The 22,931-nt window shown below is 46.0% G+C and overlaps 1 protein-coding gene across 1 annotated transcript in view; it reads left to right on the top strand.

Annotated features, from left to right (window-relative positions):
* Nucleotides 1–22,294, top strand: part of LOC135367996 (RYamide receptor-like) — a 91,112-nt gene extending 68,818 nt beyond the window's left edge. Inside the window, exons 4-5 of the mRNA XM_064601083.1 lie at nucleotides 10,924–11,287; nucleotides 21,653–22,294. Of these exons, the coding sequence (XP_064457153.1) occupies nucleotides 10,924–11,238 (315 nt within the window). The 3' untranslated portion in view covers nucleotides 11,239–11,287; nucleotides 21,653–22,294. The remainder of the gene's footprint in view (nucleotides 1–10,923; nucleotides 11,288–21,652) is intronic.
* The last annotated feature ends 637 nt before the right edge of the window (nucleotides 22,295–22,931 follow it).

Below are 22,931 nucleotides of genomic sequence, written 5' to 3'. Positions count from 1 at the left end.
TAATGGAGCACAGTTTCGCACAAATTTTTCTTTACTCGAGTGTTGTCTGTCCTCCAAAAATTCAGTCTTGCAACATCTCAACATTGTTCAACAGTATCGTAGACACTTGCGCGTGCTCGATTATCGATAGCGATGCATATACGCATTAGCTCGTACCTACGATATCCAAGACATAATGAAAGCAAGATTTGCACTGACACTTGATCTTTAGTAATGCTTTCCAAACTTTATAAAATATCATCCTGGAGATGCAATGTGACGCAACCAGGTTGAATGCTCATAGCGCACACCTTTAAAGGTGTGAAAAAGTTTACAGTGTACGACCTTCGGGAACCGTCACGCAAAGTATTCAATTTGTGAAGCGAGCATTTCCCTAGGACACTAGAGAGTTTTACTATACCGTACGTTATATCCTTGGCGTACGCGGAAGGGATAGCGTTGGTGGTTCTGCGCACCGCGCGAAGCTCTATTTTTCTTGTGGACGTTCGCAGAACTATCAACGCTATCCCTTCCGTACGATGCACTAAAACTGACTATGACTATATATGACTATGACTAAAACTGACTATGACTATCTATGACTATAACTAAAACTGACTATGACTATCTATGACTATGACTAAAACTGACTATCTATGACTATGACTAAAACTGACTATGACTAAAACTGACTATGACTAAAACTGACTATGACTATCTATGACTATGACTATCTATGACTGTGATTAAAACTGACTATGACTACCGATGACTATGACTAAAACTGACTATGACTATCTGGCACAGCTACTCATTGCGTGTGGTGACGTAGGTGAGCGGAGTGTTTTTTTTATTAGATAGTTTTAGTAGATCGTACGCTATCGCCTTTGCGTACGCAAGGGATAGCGTTGGTGGTTCTGCGCACTGCGCGAAGCTCTCTTTCTGTTATGGGCGTGCGCAGACCCATCAACGCTATCCCTTACGTACGCAAACGTGATAGCGTACGACCTGCTAAAATTCTCTATTGCCTGCCGAGTACAGTCTGGTAGCGAAGACGGTTGGTCGAGACGCGGCACGGACGGCACGGAATACAACTGCAAAAAGAAAGGAGGAAAAAAAGAAGGCCTACTATTGGGCGAATGACATGACGTAACAGGCCTGCATCCGAGGGAAGCGGCTTTTCTGACCCGCGAGATTGAAAGCTCTCTTGTACCCACCAGGGTCGAGCTCGCACTTTTCGTGAGAATATATTCCACAGTCGATATATGAGCTGTCCTGGTATGATCTGCCTTGGTATGAGCCTTTTTTAAGCGAATACACCTCTATGAAATGGTGTTTTGTGTAGAAATGATGCTTCCTGTAGAATACGTCACACAGAAGAGTGTCTCAGAAACTCCCTTCTGTATGGTGCGAGACCTACACCAAAAAGGTGTGCGCCAAAGGAAAAGACTTTACATCCGAAACGTGTGAAAGAATGCGACAAAATGACGTTTGAAAACGATGACGCGGCGGAAAATATTACCCTATCTGATCAACTTAATTGCAGTTAAATTTTAACTAAACCCTCATCAAAAATGGTAGCACTTTCGCCAAAAGTTACAAGTTATCCTACCAAATGACGAATCAGTTACTGAAATAGCTAACTAGTTCCATTTACAAGCGACTTATAGTTGCCACCCAAGACTGACAACCACCCAAGTGCTGAATGGCACAGAATTCCAGAGTAGTTTATCTGTATATCTCCGCAAAAATACTTTAGAATACGAGAATAAATAAGATTTCCTTTTCATCTTTTTCACAGTCGTACGAATTCCTTACATAAGGTGCTCGCAACCGCGGAGGAAGATAGAGAAACGTCAACCTCACGCCCAACACCACTCCATTGCCCCCCCCCCCCCCCCGGGCACGAATCTTCCTCGATTGGTTGACCCTTGTTTCTGCTTGCCCTACAAATCGCTGGGGAGAGGGAAGGAAGGGGGGTCACGCCTCGATCGCTTCTGCTGGTACGTGAAAGATGGCTTTCCCAAAAGACCCACTGACACGGCCACATGACGTTGGCAGATTTGAATTGCAAAACCACCATGAAAGCGCGCTTAGTGACTCGGTCCAAATTAATGCTCCATCGGTACTGCGCCCTGGCGCTGAACGAAAAGCAGTTGATAAACGACTGTTGGTTTTCGTCGACCGCATATACGCTTTAAACGTCCCAAATACGTCCTTCTATTACCACGTTGGGAAACAAAAGTGGATATCGGACACGCCTGTGACCCCGGTACTCGGAGAGGTAGTTGTGAAAAGCTCTGGGCCTTTTTGTCCCTTCTGGGGCTGATGAACCGTCATGCACCAGTGAAGCGCTGTGGCCTCCAGGTTTGAACATCGTGCAGGGGGAATGATGATAATTAAGGGTCACACATGTACGGACACTATGGAAAGTACGACACCAAATACTCGAGGTAGAATGCAATTAGGGCATAGTACAAATACTTCAAATATACATAGAGTAGAGAAGCGAATATACTTCAAAAAGTAATCAGGATTGCTTTTAAGATAACGGGGATGGAGGTGTTGGGTTGGGGTTGGGTGGAAGTTGGACGGAAGTTGGTTACACATATGCTTCACCGATATAGCCAAGAAGGACGATACAAGACCTCATGTTTCTCTACAAAGTGAATAGTACTTGATGTCTAATGTTAATCTGTCTAATGCTGTGCGTGTAATGTCCAAGGGCGTCGGATGATGGGGCCAGGGGGGGGCTACCGCCCTGAACTTACGCTCTGAGGGCTCCGCCAGCCCATCTTTAATCAGTAACTCTCATCCGACAGAGATTCGCTATCAGCTCTGTTCTTTTTCTTCTTTTTATTTTTCCTTTTTTGTAAGCGGGAAAAGCAGCAAGCAAGTCGGCTTCTGGAGCCAGGCTAACCTTTCCCCTCCTTCGTGTTTTTTTTTTTTCGCAATAAACCGATATCCCCCCCCCCCCATTAGCGCAGAATGGAAATGAACACCGGTTTAAAAAGTAGAAGACGAAATTCACCCGGATAGGTACTCTCCCGCCATCATTCTGCGTGAAGAGCAGCGGCTTGCCATTCAGTAGCCTTGCTTACACGGTACAAGAAAACGCAGCTTTCCTCTCCAGCAAAGGACGCTGCCTTGTTTTTGATCAATGCAGGGAAGCATTCGAATGTAGCATACTTATACAGTACACTGTTAAAACAGAACTTCACCACATAGCACGCTCTTAGCCAACCATCATTCCGCATGATATCATCCTGTGTCCTGATTTGTTGAAAATGGAAGGAGCCGCCTATCAGGGGCACATTATGCATGCCCCGGATAGGCGCCTCCCCACTGTTTGAACTAGTCAGGACGCACAATGATACCACTCGGAATAATAGTTGGCTGGGAGCGTGCCATGTGGGGAAGTTCTGTTTTACAGTGTGTCGTGAACAGAGGGTTTTCGATGGGCCGTAAAATAGCACGTGACCTTGAACGTCGCTCGAATCTGCTCATCCGTCAAGCTGTCCATGAGAGACACCATGCAAAATATTTTTTTGCTCTGGGGTGTAAATTTACAAAAACAATCGCATAGAAACGAGCCGCGAACGACCGACACAATCCTTCGCATGACGTAGGGAGGTCCCCGTGCTTTTTTTTCTTTCTTTTTCTTTTTTCCTTATGGTTCTTTCTTCTCAGCTCCCGCGCCGCTTACACCCGCTTGAGCTGTGCCGCTCTACGTCACGAGTCACGTGCCCGGGGACCAAGTTACGTCACGATGTTTCCTCGTTTTCCGATACGCTCTTTTCACGAGTGGAGGATTTTTTGAAGGAGTGCGGCACAGATGTCCCGCGCGCGCGCGCGCTCTGTAGTTCACCTGCATATTTCGTACGTTCTTTCGCAGGAGCTCATTGTATTCGCGGCAAAACACGCCATAGCGAAAAACGAAAAAAAGATGGGGATCACCTCAGTGTTCCTTTAATAGCTCGGTGGGAATTACGTCATCCTGGTTGCGCATGAGATGACAAAATTCGTGGAATTCCTGGTCGGGGAAACAAGCAGTGATGTACTCGAAGCCTCGGCAAAACGACGCCCGAAGAACTGACACGTGGAAAATATTGCCGAACCTGAGTAATACCCCAGTCACATTGGCGAATTGAATGACATTCCAAGCTAATGAGACTCGCACCAAATGTCATTCGTTTGTATTACATCGAGCTACACGAAGGAAGAAAACAAAGTGATTCGCAAATAATGTCACTTCTCGATGATTAAGCCACCAGGGCCGAGCATAGGAAGTTATATACGGGTACGTTCGCTATATTTCTATTTCTTCGTTTCGAAACTTACGAAACATTGGATTTTTTCGCGAAATCGTTGCGTTTTGGACGACGCTCGGTTGGCTAAGTATCACAGGCTAAAACAAGTACGATGTGTCAATGCCGCGGGCGTAGGAGTCGAGGATAGCCATCTGAAAAAACAGTGTTAAGTCTTCCTTCCTTCGTGTCAAACGTTATTGAATTCGTGTCAAAATATTGGAGTACAACTTTTCGTTCGTGTTTAATTTATCCTAACTGTTTCCTCGTTGCTATTTTTGCTACCTCTCTACTGACAAGGGTGCGCAGTCGGCTTACATGCTTTGTTTTCATCCGGGTATGTTTTGATGACACGTGCCCAACTTTCTAGGCGGTGTTTGCTGTTTGTGGGCCACATACACGGCAGTATAAAAATAAATCACCACGGAGGTAACATCAACAGGCTGAACCGGCTTATCGGAATTTCCAGTGGCCAAGAGACGCGTTTTCTTGATAAACACACAAAAAAAAAGCAAATCTTCCGTTACAATGAACCTATGTGCTTACACTTATTGATGCCCACGACTCATGTGGTCACGACTCACGGCCAATCTAGGCCGGCAGACCGCTCGAATGCTCACGTCACCCCCCCCCCCCCCTCTCAGAATACTGTATTGACACGCTTAACGAAGTAAGCAATGCACCTTAATTACGCTTTGCTTTTCACTAACAGCATAACAACGTAAATGTTGCTCGAATACGGCGATTCTACTGCCCGACATTTTAACTTCCAGTGCTACCCAAGCAGCACAAAATCTTGGCCCAATATTAGGTCAATATTGGCAATGTCGGCACAATAGTACGAGTCCACGATACACCAATACACCAATAGTACGAGTCCACTATTTGCCCAATACTGGACCAATATTGGCAATGCCGGCACAATATGGGTCCAATATTCGCCCAATACTGGACCAATATTGGCAATGCTGGCCCAATATGGGTCCAAGATTGGAGCAATACTGGACCAGTATTGACAATACCGGCCCAATATTGGACCAATATTGGCATGCCGGCCCAATATTTGCCCGATACTGGACCAATATTGGCAATGCCGGCCCAATATAGGTCCAAGATTGGACCAATTTTGGCAATGCCGGCCCAATATTGGTCCAAGATTGGACATATATTGGACCAGTATTGGAATGTCGGCCCAATATTGGTCCAGGATTGAACATATATTGGGCCAGTATTGCCAATATCGGAATGTCCAGAGCTAGCCGCGCCGTTGAGACAAAAAAAAACTTATATGATTGCTTGAGAACTCTGGGCTTTCTTGTTTTCCTCAGACGCTACATGGCAAATGCCGGCACGGTTCCTCTCTGAAGTCGGCCCAGGACGCTTGATGCCCCCGAGCAGCATGCCGCCATGTCGGTAGGAGAAAATTGCTCGGCAAGAAAACGCTGCCAAACCAACCAGTTAGCCCGAACCCATAAAAGCGGTAACCGTCCATTTTTTATAGTGCGCAGCCGCTCATCATTCAGAGAAACTATATGACGCCAAAGCTGTTACAAGAAAGCTTTCTCTTTCGCAAGCAAAACTGAAGCCTGCAGCGATATCGCGTTTCACGGCAGTGTTGCGAGCGTAATAGAGGACAAAGATTGCAAAATCGATGAAGCCCAGCGCACTGTCAGAAAAATGGGGTCAATACAACACCCACCTGCTGTGCGCAACAGCGCAGTGTCTGCTTTTGTGCTCTTGTTCAGTCCTTTCATATGACATCGTACAGCACCTTGTCTTATCGACGCAGGCAGTGCATTCAACAGGGCCAGAGCTTTCTCCATTAGATGCAAATGATTGAGCCACGAAAATGGAAATCAGCGCTAACAACCAGCCGTTTGCGAATATTCCCCGAAACGGAACAAAGCAGATGTCGTACCCGATGATGGGGTGCGCGGGTATCGCTGACGATTGAATTTGATGTGCCCGTAATAATTCTATATAATAAGAATAATAATACCCCGATAATTACACGGTGCGCCAGTTGTGATGCATGTTACATATGATGCAAGATGGTGTTGCCCTGCGCATAGTTAAAGGATACATCAGGAAGGTGCAGATCCTATTGGTTCTGATATCATTCGGATGACGGTTGGTCAGGAGCGTGCTATGCGGTGAAGGTCTGTTTTAACAGTGTAGCGGAGGTGGGAGAGGAGGTAACAAGCAGGCCTTCACTCTTAAGAGCGTACTTCACCGCGTAGCACGCTCCAAGCCAACCATCATCTCGAATGATGTCGTTACCTGCCCTGATTTGTTGAAAACGGGAGGCGTACGCCTTTTTTGTGACACTATTCTGTTCATAATTGTCACAGAAAAGGCGTACGCCTCCCATTTTCAACAAATCAGGGCAGCGATAACGATATCATTCGAGATGATGGTTGGCTAGGAGCGTGCTATGCGATGAAGTCTATTTCTAAGAGGACCTTCAACATCACCACCACCACCCTCATTTCTAAGAGTGAACAGAAAGTGAGAAGTGAAAAGTACGTAGTAGATTCTTGCCAAAAAGGTACATTGTATTACTATTGATATTGTAACGCAATTGCAAAGATTATTACATATTTATAGTTCTTTAAGAATTATCTGTTAGCTTTCTTCGTAAGCTGGCTCCTCCCTGCGAAAATAAGCTTGGCACCGGCCTTGACGACCACCGCGCAAGCAAAAGTGGAAGAAGGCAAACGACACATGCAGTGTTCCACGCGCAACGCATGCTCGCATTCCATTACAGTTGTCGTCCTAGTCGGTATAGCCTGGCACCTCGCTATCCAAGACCGACTGAAGCACTGACTTTCCTCCCACCAGTGACCTTCTGAAACATGTCCGAGAAGCCGTTCTTCAGCAAGACTTTCCTGCAAGGAATCTTATATTTTTCTCTCCTCGGTGTTCTGCTTGGTGCCGTTACTTTGGTGGCATTACAACTTGTGGAGGAAGAGCTGCACCGGATTCTTCCGATTCATTTTTAAACCGGCAGAAAACGTCAAAAATTGTGCGAAATTGCACGCTGGACTTTCAGCTGGACTTTCAGCGTTGGCGTTTGGATTCTACTAATAGGCTGCACTTTGCAATTGAGGTTTGCTTTTTGATCATCTAAACCAGCCTGAACTCTGCTTCTTCTGTGCATCATTATACGTGAACAAAGTGCTTCTTGCGTGGCACTGCAGCCGCGTTCTGAATTGTTGCATCGAGGATTTCTCCTAGATCCCACCCTAACCACGTCTGCACATCTTACCGGTACCTGCTTCCTTGCTCTGCATCCGGGACTTATATCCCCTGCAACCGACAAATTTTAAGGGTGTTTTCAAAATGTTCTCTTAACCTGTTGCTGAGTAAGGCGACGACATCTCAAGACAGGACGCCGGGGGTGGTTGCTCGTGTCTGGACTGTACCTATAGCATTCATCAAGGACAGCTGCAGGAACCAGGAGCAGACAACAAATAGAATTGCGGTCTCTCTTAATGGTTGGACGCTTTTTTGGATTCTCCAGCGACGACATAAAGTAAGCTGGAGTAATTGCTGATCAGCGAAGAGGGACTGCTTGAAAATCCAGTAACCGTGCGTTCGTACTGGTTGTACGATGAAGCCTAACGACGTAGAGCCGTCGTCAAGTGACGCGTTGCGACATTCGCCGCGGAGGCCCATCTCCATCTGGAAGAAGATTCCCTCCGCGGTTATCCTCGTCGTCGGCGTCATATGTGTACTGCTCTTTTCCGGCGTGCGAGTTATCTTTGCGTGAGAGGATGAGTTAGAATAAATCTCTTTCCTGTATATTGTGTGTCTCTTTCCCAGTAACTACACTCTTAGAAATGAACTTCACCACATCGCACGCTCCTAGCCAACCATGATCTCGAAAGATATCGTTATCAGCCCTGATTTGCTGAAAACTGGAGGCGTACGGCATTTTTTGTGACAATTATGAACAGCATTAGTGTCACAAAAAAGGCGTACGCCTCCCGTTTTCAACAAAGCGGGGCAGATAACGATATCATTCGAGATTATGGTTGGCTAGGAGCGTGCTATGCGGTGAAGTTCATTTTTAAGAGTGTACTTCAACTACTTTTCAGGGGAGGTAGTTAAAACTACTTTAACTACTGCAATGTATTTTAACTACATCTATGACAACTTAACGTTGTTCATCAACACCAATCCCATTCTATAGTGTTCTTGCACACCTAAATATGAATCGCAAGCAGCGATCAAAGTGAAGATTTAGTACACATGCGCGGCACAATTGCTCTGCACTTCCGTTCTCATCAAACAAGTAGCTCAAGGTGAAAGTCGGAAGCATTTGGCGCTTGCAGTAACCTAACTACTGTAGTTAACTACTCGAAATAGTAGTTTAACTAGCAGTTGCCACTACATTTTTGCAATAACTACTTTTTAGTTAGCTACAACCAGGTAATTTAACTACATGTAGTTAACCACTGGCCATCATTGCTCATTCGGAGCAGTCGGCAAAGCCACTTCGACTGAAAGCCCTGTCCGATATCTCATCTCCTTTCTTCGTTCTCCTTGTCTTGTGATGGTTGGTATAATGCATATATGACGATACGGCGTTCCCGAAAAACATTCTTAACGTTGCGTTCATATACGTCACACATATTTTATTGGGTCCATTGTCTGTGGCTCTTCACAGTCGCAAGTACGTGTTCATTACAGTTCATTTTATGTTCATGAGGTCGTGTACACGGTAGTAAAAAGAAACGTTTCGAGACGTACGCTCTTAAAAATGAACTTCATCGCATAGCACGCTCCTAGCCAACCATCATCTCGAATGATATCGTTATCAGCCCTGATTTGTTGAAAACGGGGGGCGTACGCTTTTTTTGTGACAATTATGAACAGCATAAGTGTCACAAAAAAGGCGGACGCCCCCCGTTTTCAACAAATCAGGGCTGATAACGATATCATTCGAGATGATGGTTGGCTAGGAGCGTGCTATGCGGTGAAGTTCATTTTTAAGAGTGTAGTACTGCATGAATAATGTCTACGCGCAAACTGTGAAGTGCAGCGTCTGTCGGCCAAATTTACACGCTTGCACACGTACTATGGCGGCACCTGTCGACAGACCCGTCGTCCCGACCCGACTTCATCCTTCGCTCAGCATACCATCCCATTCTAGGTTACCATACGCATACTATCACATACTACGTCGTTTGTCTTCGTCATTTTCACTCTTCGTCGTTCTCTTGAAACGCAAGCTGTGAAAACGTGCATGAAAACCACTAAGCGCGTTGGAGCCATACGCGATCAGGATTAACTCGATCCGGATATGCACTCTGAACCAGATCAACGTCGGTTACGTAGTTGTACATAGATGTACAGATCCAAACGTGGTATTTTTTTAGGTGTGTTGGAACACAGTGCGTATGTCAGAGGCACGTGAACACCACCTCTCTCCATACAGCCAATCACGTCCATGCTGTGATTGGGATCAGAATGCATTTGAGGTGTCGATCTGGATCGAGTGGAGCCCTGATTCGAGTAGGTCCATTGAGAGTGTGGCCGTCATGCTGTGCTCGTTCTCGTGAGTGTCTGTCTTTTTGTGTCTATCGTTATAAGGACAGCATATCATATCATATATATCATGCATATCAAGCTCCAACCACCGTCAAGCAACATGATATCGCTGCCAATTTTGATAGAGAGGCCCTGTAGCTAGTTTTCCGTGACAATTTCATCATGCAGTTCGAGGGCACATTTGATTTGATTTATTTAAAAGAAAACCAGGGAGAAATTGAAGTATTCGAAGCATGAAGCAAGATTCGAAGTATGAAGGAATCGAGGGCACACTTCATAATAGTCCAAGTAGCTCCCGTACATAAAACACGACAGGTAAAATGCGAATTGATGACGGCATAGTTCAACATAGTCTCATTAGCTCAGGGTATTTTATGCAGTGAAGTTCTCTTTACAGATTCAGACTTCTTAAAGGGATGAGAAAACTGTTTGTATTTGCACGTGTTTAACGCACCCTTTTTGTAACATTGTAGGTCACATACTCAATTGGAAAGCCTTAGTTGCCTCTGGAGCACATTCTTTTTGTGGAAACATGTACAAGAAACAGTGCTTTCACAGAGTTCGATAGGGAGGGGGTGACACCAAAGCCGGAATTCTCCTGGGGAGAAACAGCCGGTTACCATGGATACGAACTTTCCTCGCACCTCCCTGTGAAGAAGAGCACGTGTTGGTTTCTACGATGATACGTGGTGTTCTTTTGAGAATTCCTGAACGCCGGGTCAGAACGACGTAAGACTTGAGTAAGATGACAGGAGACACATTTGTGGTGCGATTCCTCAAGGAGTCTCGGAGTTGTTTCCTAGCTCAACAGAAACAGGAGTCATTGCAGGTCAAAGGAGGCAGCGATATCATTGAACCTGATTGCTTGTACGTCATTGCACCAACCACGTTCTCGAGTGAAGTCCTGTTCTGCGAATGATCTTGCCTTGGAAAGTGTATGCATTTGTTCGTGTATCCTCCACTTCTTGCACCCTTGTAGCATCATGAACTGCACTCCCAGTGACACCCTCCACTTATAGCACGTTTCGCCCCATGTTGCCCGACTATCTGTCCTATGGTGGTAGTTGTCTTTGTCTTACAGATGATAAAGATGATGATCGCTTGCGTCGCCGCCTTCCTCCTCTGCTGGCTCCCGCTGAACATCTTCATCGTGGTGTCTGACCAGCATCCGGAGATTTACGAACTGGCTGCCATCGGCTACATCTGGTTCATCTGCCACTGGCTAGCCATGAGCCACGCTTGCTACAACCCAATCATCTACTTCTGGATGAATGCCAAGTTCCGGGCGGGCCTCCAGTCCACCTTCCGCTGCCTGCCCTTTGTGAAGCCAAGCGTGCAGACAACCACGTCATATGTGTCTGCTAGAAAGTTGACTTCCCAACGCAGTCCCATCTGATCCAGTTTGCCTTGCACGTCCTATGGTCCCAGTGTGTCCGTGGTGTCAGGTATGCATCAAACACTACGTGTGACTGCAGTGTTGCATGTACACACTGTTTGCCCTGTATTTGTCTGTCCTGTGCACGTGGAAGGTCGACCTTATGGGCCCCAACGTCTCTGCACGCCTTTTTTTGTCTCATACAGGCAAGACAAGCTTACATACACACTCTTAAAAATAAACTTCCACCGCATGGCACGCTCTTAGCCCACCATAACCGCGAATGATATCTTTGTCTGCCTCGATTTGTTGAAAACGGGAGGCTTAAGCCTTTTTTGTGACAATTATGAACAGCATAAGCGTCACAAAAAAAAGGCGTACGCCTCCCATTTTCAAACAATCAGGGCAGATAACAATATCATTCGAGATTATGGTTGGCTAAGATCGTGCTATGCGGTGAAGTTCATTCTTAAGACTGCAAGGTCTGTTGCTTATCAGTAGTGGTACTGATAATCTCTAGCACTTCAAGTACTTTCTTTCCCCCCGTATTTTCCCTTCCTCTTGTGCAGTGGCCGGCAGGAATAGTCGACCGATATAATGTTCGTTTCGCCGCATGCATATCGTGTATGTGTGAAATCCACCATACAAATTGCACTACTCCGATTCTAGTGTAATGTTGTAATCGACACCCCTGTGTAAATGTATGTAGTAATACATGTTATGTGGAGCAAGAAGTATTGTTCGCTTTGGCTGAACCCAGATTTGTTGAAATGTGGGCGGCACACGTCGGGAGCATTTGATGACTCAGCTAAAAATGTTTAACGTTACATTGAAGGGAGGAGAAAGAGGGTTGTATTAACGAAACAGAGTTTTAGAAATGGGGTGCATGCCCAAGCGCAATGGGACCCCAATGAGATTGGAGGTTGTTAGTGCGCATGCCCAAAACCAAATCCGTGTTTTGGATTTGAGGGGCGCGCGCGCTATTTTTCCAATATAGTGTGGCTACCGAAACTCGCCTGAAGTGAATACGCGTCGTCCTTACGCTGCGCGAGACGTTACGAGAGAGCCACGAAAAAAAAACTATAGGTAACACTTCAAATGAATTTAATTGCCTCATCTAATACTTATTTAAAACGAACACACATTGTTACACTCTAACACAATCAGTCGTGGGTAAGTTACTCAAAAAAGAAACTAAGTTACAGTTAGCCTGCAGATATAGCAACTGAGTTAGTCACAGTTACCCCTTTTATAATGTAACTAGATATAGCTACAGTTAGTACGTTAAAGTTACTTGACGGTACCTTCTAATGAAAAATAAAAGCCAAATGTCAATACACTCTCAATACACTGTCAATACACTGTCAATACACTCTCAATACACTCTCAAAAACTTTGTTTTAGCATAGTTCAACCGTGTTACGCGCAGAAGATTTCCCACAGGTTCTAAAGGCACGGTGGGAGTTCGTCTATGGCCATCCCGGATTTCTGTTTGCTTATGTCCTGGTTGGGAAAAACGGCAGTGTACTTGAGGTCTCGACAAAACAACGCCAGGGAACTGACGCGTGAATAATATTGCCATACCCGAGTATCTTGGTTGCAGTTACATTCTTTAACAGTTACTTTAACCAAAAGCGGTAACAAGATACAGTAACAAGTTCCTTTATATAAAAGCAACTAGTTACAGTTGCAATTTACTTTTAACAACCTGTCCAAGACTTAACACAAGTTCGGCGATGACAACTCTCACGCTACCACCGATTTTGCGTCCGCCACACAGCTCGTCTGCTGGGTACGCTAAAATTGTACCCGTTATTCTAAAACTCTTTTTGGAAATCGTTACACCTACACGAGTGTCCCTGTACTTAAAACCGCGAAAGCACTACAACAGAGCTCACGAAGTCTCGTCCAAGTTACAACGAGCAACCACTTTTGAAGTGATCCATTAGCTCAGGAGAACACTGCTTGCACATTGCGCATCACCCCCTTGTTATCCCACATGGCATTTCTCTCTTCCAAATAATTCACTGTAGGATACAAGGTCAGCTGCATTCTCGTCCGTAACGCGTAATTACTCTTAATGAGGTCTTAGGTTAGCTCCGCAAACGAGAAACTGATGAGGCGCAGAAGATCTCACGTTTCATTAATTGACGTTACAATTACAACTGCACACCTCCTTCGAGCGTGTCGCGGCTAGGAAGACTGACGGCGAGAGCTAACGTGAAAGTTAATCAGCAATGAATTTTTGAGTAACGCGTTGAACGTGGTCGGTTCGACACCCGTAGCCGATACCACGTTTCCCATGTTGTCACGCGCCATGTTCATGTCATATATACAACATGACTGGCCTCGGTGGATCAATTGCTGACACGTCTGCTTACTAGTCCCAAGCTTGCAGGTTCGAAGCCGTAGGAAAGCGCAACATCGGAACATTGTACAAGTTGCATGGGCACGTCGTCCTCCTCAGCAAAGAACATTAACATACGTGGTACCGTGCGCCAATATCTGCAGCGCATTTAAAGAACCTTTTCAACGGAAATTAATCAATGGACGTGTCAAGTCATATCATCATGACGTCATTCAAGATCAGAGTTTCCTGGCGACGTAAAACCGCGAATCAATACTGCTGCTATTGGCATGGTGTACTGCAATTTTAACTGCAATTTTGTACTGCAGGGGAAGCTTGTAGTGCACAGGTTTGTTATATGCTAAGCGAAAGCCTTCAAATTACTACCGTGAATGATCACAAGAAATAAACAGGGCTGCTAGAGGGTCAAACACAATGCATGATACAATTAGCCACAGTATTGTCAATCGTGGCTACATCATGGTGATGTTCGGCACAGACACTAGTGCATGCTTGCGGATAGTGACGCGGAGGTGCGCAGTTGTAGCCGCATTTTATCCGCGCGGATTTTAGAACGTTCAATTTTTATCTGCCGCGGATCCGCGCGGAAAGAAGTGGAACATAATGAAATCCGCGCCGTTTTGCGACAGCGGGTTCCGCGGGCCAGTTCCTCTTCCTGATGGAAAGTACGTGCCTCCCTCAGTCTGGAAGAGTTCACATGGACGAGTCACAAGCAGAACACGAATGCATGTCTACGTATAGCGTTCTACGTGGCATTCTCCCACGTGGCGTTGGAGTCAAGAGCAGTAACTATACTTCCCTGTTCTACAGGCACTTTATCTGGTCGTCTACTCAGATAGCTGGAGCCACGATAGCGAGTTTTAGTACATCGCAACACCTCTACGAAAACGACGCGATAAAGGAAGTTATCAAATCCAAGCTTAGCAATGTGATGTCAGCAGCTTCAAGTAAACAGGGCGATTGGCTTATCGTACTTTCGGTTTTTCACCTTTCGATCTACTAAAACCCGATAATAAAAGAAGCACGTTAAGTAGTCTCGTTAAAAAAGAGCCGAGGAAAGTGCGCGCAACGCAAATGTATACAAACCGAACAGTCTTTCTTTCTAGTGCCCGCCTCCAAATCTATACTAAGGTAAGAGCAATCAGCAGTAAAAGTCGTCCTACACCGCACACAACATTTCATTCGGAAACAATGGCGCTGGCACGGGACATTTTATGGGCTCGTTAGCGAGCTGCTTGCGCGGCACAGAATTGTTCTTCGTTGCGCCGTACATCACTTAATGAAAACTGCTTCTCGTGAAGCAACGAAATGCACTTTCAAATGCAGGCACTACTATATTGAAGTGATTTCAATCCACCGTTCCATTACAAGAAACGACCAGTTATCAACTGGGTGGAATCGAAAAGCATCATTTCCGTACATCAGCGAAATTCCCGCGGCGCGTGTAGTTATGCTCAGGACAAAACGAGGTCGTTTCTCGTTCTGCAATGCAAATACCACGTAGTTCTGTATGGGGGAACCTATTTGTGGATGCGCGTCCGTGTTTGTTGACAATAGATGCAGAGCAACAGGCTGTCAGGCATACTTGCTCCGCGTGTTCGAAGTTGGGGGAGGGGGGAGATATGGGCATACAAAAAAAAAAAAAAAGTAATGGAAGTTGGGCTTTGGAGTTGGAGTTGGACGGACTAAAAATAATAAATACGGAGAGGAAAGTTGGGCTTTACTGGACGACAACTTCGGAATTTAGCGCTAGGTGTCCGCACTTTGATTCGGTGTTAGTTCCGCGAAGCAAGTGTGTCTGAGAGCGCTGTGCGGACGTGGGAAAGAGGTGGAGAGGAGAGCAGGAAGTGGAGAGAGAGAAAGGGTGAGAGCGTGCGTCATGGGTTGACTTCGGGGGTAACCTTACCGGCACCTGTTCTGGAAAAGTATAGTATGCGGGACAAACCAAAGAAGAATCTCGGACAGCACATGCGACAACAATATTCGAACCCGCGACCCATCCCAACAACAACAATAAATGAATAAAGGAAAAGCGATGATGACAGGGGACGATGCTTCCCCTCTGTGGTCGCAGGGCCCTACACTCTTAAAAATGAACTTCACCACATAGCACGCTCCTAGCCAACCACCATCCCGAATGACAACGTTCTCGCCCCTGATTTGTTGAAAACGGGAGGAGAAGCCTATTTTGTGCCGTGCATAATGGAACAATATAGGCTCCTCCTCCCGTTTTCAACAAATCTAGGGCGAGAACGTTGTCATTCGGGGTGATGGTTGGCTAGGAGCGTGCTATGTGGTGAAGTTCATTTTTAAGAGTGTACCCCACCTCAAAGAGGTTAATATGAGAGGATGTATTGGCGAGCGCAATAAGATGACAGGACGTTCCAGTCTTTAGTATATAACACTGGAATCACCGCAAACGAACGGATGCTTGACCAACTTACACGTGCCACGTCCACATGTTCAAAATCCCAAATCAGCACAGTCTAACAGTGTTGGGGGTAACTCGATCGTTACAAGTAACGGGTTACTCTAACTAAGCTGCCTTTTTTCGGTAACTTTTAACTTGACGCGTTGCTTTTGAACTCCAGTAAATACTTGAGGAACTCGTTCGTTTTTCCAGTAACTTTGCCAAAGTAACGTGGGGTAAGTTCCAGGTTTCTTTTGTTCGATTCTGCTATACAAAATCTCAAGCTGCATCCTCCCTCTCTAATAAGACACGCACGACGTGCACGATAAGATAAGATACGACGTGCACGATAAGATAAGACGTGCACGACAGCACGTACACGGCGCGTCAGTCTCCGCTTCCTTGTTGTTGCGCGCTGAACGCAGACATTCTGTTTTGGCCGTACACTAGAAGGCTCAGGTGTCCTTCATCATAGCGACGAGCTGTGTATTTATAATGACAGAGGGCACTGTGTAGCAAGACTACAACTTGGTGCGGCTCTACGAAATGTGCGTAGAGGACAACACGTGGAACCTAAACTTCGATCCCTGCTTTGTATGCCGTTGAAGAACCTTATTACGAATCATTAATTACCGAATGAATTACGAATTACCTAATCATCGAATGCCTCCATAAGGAAGTACATGAAGGCACGCTTGTTTCGTCATATCAAATATTGGTATAGTTTTCGTATATCAAAATTATTATAAAATGCCTTGCACAGCCCAATATGAGACCAAGATTTATATATTTGAGTAGAAACTGCAGCAAGGGACGCGGACAAGCGGGTTAAAACATAAACGACGGGAGACCTGCAGACTCGCAACTAGCAGAAGTTTAATACGCGATTATGTTTTAACCCGCTTGTCCGCGTCCCTTGTTGCAGTTTCCACTCAAATATGTACTTGAACCAACTACCCCGCTTCAACCCACTTGTTATCAAGATCTGAATTAGTTATAGAAAGGCCAAGAACCAAAAAGCGTATATTACACTCTTAAAAATGAACTTCACCGCATAGCACGCTCCTAGCCAACCATTATCACGAATGATATCGTTATCTGCCCTGATTTGTTGAAAACGGGGGGCGTACGCCATTTCTGTGACATTTATGCTGTTCATAATTGTCACAGAAAAGGCGTACGCCCCCTGTTTTCAACAAATCAGGGCAGATAACGATATCATTCGAGATAATGGTTGGCTAGGAGTGTGCTATGCGGTGAAGTTCATTTTTAAGAGTGTAGGTAACAATTTTGAAAGTATCTCGTTACTTTTCTAAAGTACCTTAGGAACTTACCTCTGACTTCGATAGTAACTTAGTTGCGTTTTTTTAATGCAAATGAGTTTGTCAATTTTCTAATACATGGCAGCCTATGGGAGATACAACAAAATCGTTGCTCTATCTTTTCTTTTTTCTGGCTCTATTTTTTCACCACCAAAAGCGTTTTGGAGTAGCCAATTCTGACTGGGTCGGGACTAACCTCTCCATATTTTTCTTTCTTTTCCAATCCAATCCAATCGCTGCCTCTCGGCACTCACGGCCGCGATATTTAGGCCAAAATGATGTCATTCAGCATTCGACAAACTTACTGCACTTTTCCAGATCCCTGCGTCTGAAAATAATGGCTTTGTCGTCTGCTAGCATGTTCTGCACGCTTGTGCCGATTACATTACTTCCTCGGTGCGCGGGAGGAAGACAAAACGAAGGAAATGATTTTTCGACGGTGCCGCCAAGACTCGCCGGAAGCGAATGTCAACTACATATCGCATGAGTCCGCCTTACGAACACTGAAAGGAGCTATGAACTGTACCAAGCGAGCCCGCCGACTGTGTCGGCTCCAAATGGCGATTTCAACTTGTCGTCTGTGACACCTTTTGTAGAAGTGAATTTGACAGGTGCGTACCTTCAGCACATACACTCTTAAGAATGAGTTTCACCACACACTCTTAGAAATGAACTTCACCGCATAGCACGCTCCTAGCCAACCATCATCTTGAATGATATCGTTATCTGCCCTGATTTGCTGAAAACGGGAGGCGTACGTCATTTTTGTGACAATTATGAACAGCATAAGTGTCACAAAAAAAGGCGTACGCCTACCGTTTTGAACAAATCAGGGCACACAGCGATATCATTCGAGTAGTTGGTTGGCTAGGAGCATGCTATGCGGTGAAGTTCATTTTTAAGAGTGCATAGCACACTCCTAGCCAACCATCATTCCGAATGACAACGTTCTCGTCCCTGATTTGTTGAAAACGTGGGGCGGAGCCTATTTTGTGACACTTATGCTGTTCATAACTGTCACAAAAAAGGCGCAAGCCTCCCGTTTTTAGCAAATCAGGGAAGATAACCATATCATTCGAGATTATGGTTGGCCAGGAGCGTGCTATGCGGTGAAGTTCATTTCTAAGAGTGTAGCACACTCCCCGAATGACAACGTTCTCGCCCATGATTTGTTGATAACGAGAGGCGGAGCCTATTATGTATCTATTATGCACGGCTACAAAATTGGTCACGCCTCCCGTTTTCAACAAATCAGAGACGAGAACGTTGTCATTCGGGATGACGGTTGACTAGGAGCGTGCCATGTAGTGAGGTTCATCTTGAAGAGGGTAAAGCAGAACGTTATGTGGACGTCCGCGTTGGCGTCCGATTGGGTGCTGCAATTCTTCAGATGACGTAACGACGGATAGAGGTATCTGGACGGCGGTGCGTCTACTCGCCCGAATACGAAAGAGTGTGCGTTTTCGTATTAACGCCGCACAAGTTATGAAGGAGAAGAATTGGACAATAAATTATAAATAGAATTACGAAGCGTAGAAGAACAATATTACATCTATTAAACCCGTAACTAAATACGTGCAGATAGGAGTTCTTACCTCCTTTAAATGCCGACTGTCCAGTGCTGCCAACTCCGACTGCAATGGGGCGACGGGATGCCTGCATATAGAGTTCGCGTGACATTATGACATTATAATGTATTCTAGATCCTCCGCAATGCCACACGTTGGAGACGCTAGAATCTTTCTGCGGGAAGGCTAAATTCGATATAACGTGCGTAATCTTCAAAGATAAACATAATTCGCAGAAGAAGGAAACGCAAAAGCGAGCGAGCGGCCGGCACGAAAGCAGCGACGTCGAGTACAATAATAGAATATCAGTGGGCAGTCTTCTCTACGTCCTCAACGATTAAGCCCTTCTTTTCAGTCCACGGATTACATGGTAACCCTGTATATGTCAAGGGGAGAACCATCAGCGGCAGTCATGAATTATATATTTGCGGGAAGCATTTGCGTGTCATCCGGCCAAAGCCTGACGAATGCGCAGTGGCGCCATGGAAACGCATCGCGAGGCTATAAGGCAGAGTTGTAAGCGGGGGGAAATGAAACCGCCGTGTCCGGTTGGGTAATCTAAGCACGCAATTTAGAATATGTGAATTTAGGACAACCGGATTGTAGAAGGGTGCGGGTTCAGCGCGTGTAGCTTTAGGCACGGCAACGCATAGACGGCGACTCACTTGAGCCGTCTAGACTTCGATGGGGGGGATCATTATAGAAATGCACAAGGGCGTGGGTTTGTATCCCCGTCCGTTTCCTTTTGCTTTTTCTTCCTCTCTTCTTTTTTTTTTTTTTTTTTTTTTTACCGGCCTAAATGGATTCCGTTTCTTTCGTGTCAGTTAACACTTATCTCAAGGCCGCAGGTTCGATCTTCGCCGAGCCTTTTATTTTCTTCTCTTCTTTGTCTTCTCCTTTTCTTTTCTTCTTTTCCTTTTCTTTTCCTTTCGTCTTTGTCTTCCCCTTTTCTTTTCTTCTTTCGCTTTTCTTTTCTTTCCCCTTCTTCTTCTCCTTTACTTTTATGCTTTTTCCATTTTTTGGAATAGCAAGCCCACCTCCGTCTGTCAGGCTGACCTTTCCTTTCTTGTTTCTTAATAAGCCCCCCCCCCCTTCGCCGAGCACGCCAACACCTACACTGCACATGGTACAGCCTGCTGCTTCGGAGCCAGAGAGGAGAGACCCCCTAGTGGCACTTAAAAGAAATAAAGGGAAAGGATGTTTCGCGACTATCGCACTCGTGTAACAGAGATGTCCGTCGTTAGCACGGCGGTATGAATGACGGGATTGCTAGTGTTTCCTTCGTCTGTGGTTGTCAACCAGTTGTTTACCCAGAATTTCGTTCCTGGGGGGAATGTCGTTCTCCGCAGAAATGGGGGGGGGGACGTCACAACGTGGAGGCTAACCCCACGTATTTTAATGTTTTTTGGGGAGAAATGTTGCATAAAATCATAAAATGTTGGGGGCGTTAGGGGGAATCTGGATAAATCACTGTTGTCAACGCAGCGTTTGTGGCTATTATGCGAGCTGTATGCAAGCTGGGAGCTCGGGAGCCTCGATGTCGTTGCCCCGTTGGCACCTAACTGGCGAGAACATTGTGCGCCCGTAAACTACAAATGAAGGTCAGACTCGTATCCTCCGCAATATGCATCTCCCTGTTTGTAAACAAATGACGTCATAGTATTCGACAGCGCCACCAATTTGGTAGAATTGAACTATGCTCGAAGCTAGAAGTGGGCAAAGTAGCGCCCGAAAGCCACGGTCTTGAGAGGATTACGATGGTTCCTGAAAGGGACGCGACCTAAGGTCCTACTTTTCTTTCAGTAGGAGGCAGCGAACAAGTGCCCATTCGTGCTGGAACCCAGGCCTCCCCTTCCGATTTGTTTCGGTTTCAATCTGTCTGCCAACGTCATGATGACGTTTCTCGGGTAGAGGTCTATAAGCTGCCTCCTGGAATCACAGCGAACGCCTCTGTAACACGAGTGAGGTAGTCCTCCCTTTATTTCCTCTACGCTCCGCTAGGGTGGCGCTATCCGCGCTCCGCTGAGCGAAACTGCGGTCAAGTTAACTCTGCAGCGAGTTGTACAGGTTCCCTGGACACGTCGTCTTCCTCGGTGAAAGTCATGTACGGGGTGCCGCGTGCCGATATCTTGGCAGGGGATCATAGTTGTCTCGCGACGTAAAACCCAGAGTCATGATTATAGAGGGGCTTAGAATAGGGTACGCCAAGAGCCCGCTCTAGCCCCAGAGCCCCGCAGAGCCCCGCTAGAGCCCCGCTAGAGCCCCGCTCTGGTACCCTACTCTGAAACTCGCTGTTATCTTCACCTTTGTATCTCTTTTCTCCTCTTTAATGTCCTTTAACTAACTTTTTCGCAAATGTCGAAATACTTATAGTGGTTTTTTTTTACAACAACAACAAATAAGTAATGATGATGCAGTGTTTCTTTTTACAGTTCACTTCTGCAGTCTAAGAAAAAGAGAATAACTACAGCCGCTAGTCCCCTAGGCTGCAATATTACTCCTCATTCTACTCATTTCACATCGAAGTTTCCTCCCGGGCACTGCAAATACTCCCTATAAACTTCGCATAAACTTCCAAGCATTAACTCCCACAAAGGGGCTAACTGTGGTGACAACGCATCTACTCCCCCAATACTCTCCAAAAGGAGTAGATGTACTCCCTTTTTCTTAGAGTGTGGCTGCAGAAGCGGTTCACGAACGCTTCCTGCGTCCCTTTTTTTTTTTTTTATCTTATCCAGGCTAACCCTTTTCCCATTCCATTACGCAGATGATAAAGATGATGATCACCGTGGTGACCGTGTTCATGCTGAGCTGGTTCCCGCTGAACGCGTACATCCTCCTGGCCGACCTGGATCCCCGCATCAATCACTACGAGCACATCCGCTACATCTACTTCGTCATCCATTGGCTGGCCATGAGCCACGCCTCTTATAATCCCGTCATCTACTGCTGGATGAACGTCAAGTTCCGGGAAGGATTCGTCCACCTCTTCCGGCGTTGCTGGCACTCTGACGTCACCCATACCGGAAGCCGCCGAAAGGGATCGACAGGGGGCCCCGCTCTCCGCCGGTGTAACACTTACACAACGTATGTAAGCGTTCGTGGTGGAATAGGCTCCAGCATCCGGCTGAATGGTGGCAGGCTGTCCGAAGATAGGCTTAACGGGAAGCTGGTCACGTTGTACGACGACGAACCGGTGTGATAGCGATAAAGGCGATAACGCCGTGTGTAACGCGTTTTTGTTATGTCCGAGTTTGGTGCGTTCGACACTTGCACAAAACGAAAGGTTACTATATAGTGACGTTGTAGTAGATGAGGCAATTCAACGTAGAACGACGAACACAACACGATCCTCGTAATGCCAAGTTGCATGCTACACTCTTAAAAATGAACTTCCACCGCACAGCACGCTCCTAGCCAACCATTATCTCGAACGATATCGTTATCTGTCCTGATTTGTTGAAAACGGGAGGCGTACGCCTTTTTTGTGACAATTATGAACAGCATAACCCCAGCAGCACAATGTACTGAAAGTCAGGTGCAATAGGGGTGGCCGGTATGTGTCTTATCAATGTTCTTTAGTTTCACAAGGCCGTTCAAGGCCTTCCACCTACCCGTCCACCCCTATTGCACTCGACTTTCAGTACATTGTGCTGCTTGGGAAGTGTCACAAAAAAGGCGTACGCCTCCCGTTTTCAACAAATCAGGGCAGATAACAATATCATTCGAGATTATGGTTGGCTAGGAGCGTGCTATGCGGTGAACTCATTTTTAAGAGTGTACAATTGAATAATTGCAGTTGAAGAAAAGGCGCAAGCAGTGAACCGGAAATCGTAGAACGTGTGTTCGAATTTCACTGCTTGTGCCTTTGCTCCAACAGGCATTATTCAGTTGAGGCTACTAGTGAGTTTTGGTAGATCGGAAGCGCTGTACGAAAACGGTACGCTGAAGGAACGTGTCGAATCAAAAGTTCAGCAATGTGATGTCAGCCAAAGGAATAATGCCTCAGGCTTATCACGATTTCAGAACCGTTGTCGTGATCGCCT

This window comes from Ornithodoros turicata, chromosome 9 (assembly GCF_037126465.1).
Source record: "Ornithodoros turicata isolate Travis chromosome 9, ASM3712646v1, whole genome shotgun sequence".
In the NCBI taxonomy this organism is placed as follows: Eukaryota; Metazoa; Arthropoda; class Arachnida; order Ixodida; family Argasidae; genus Ornithodoros; species Ornithodoros turicata.
The sequence above is the reverse complement of the archived record's forward strand: the minus strand, read 5'-3'. Positions and strand labels throughout refer to the sequence as shown.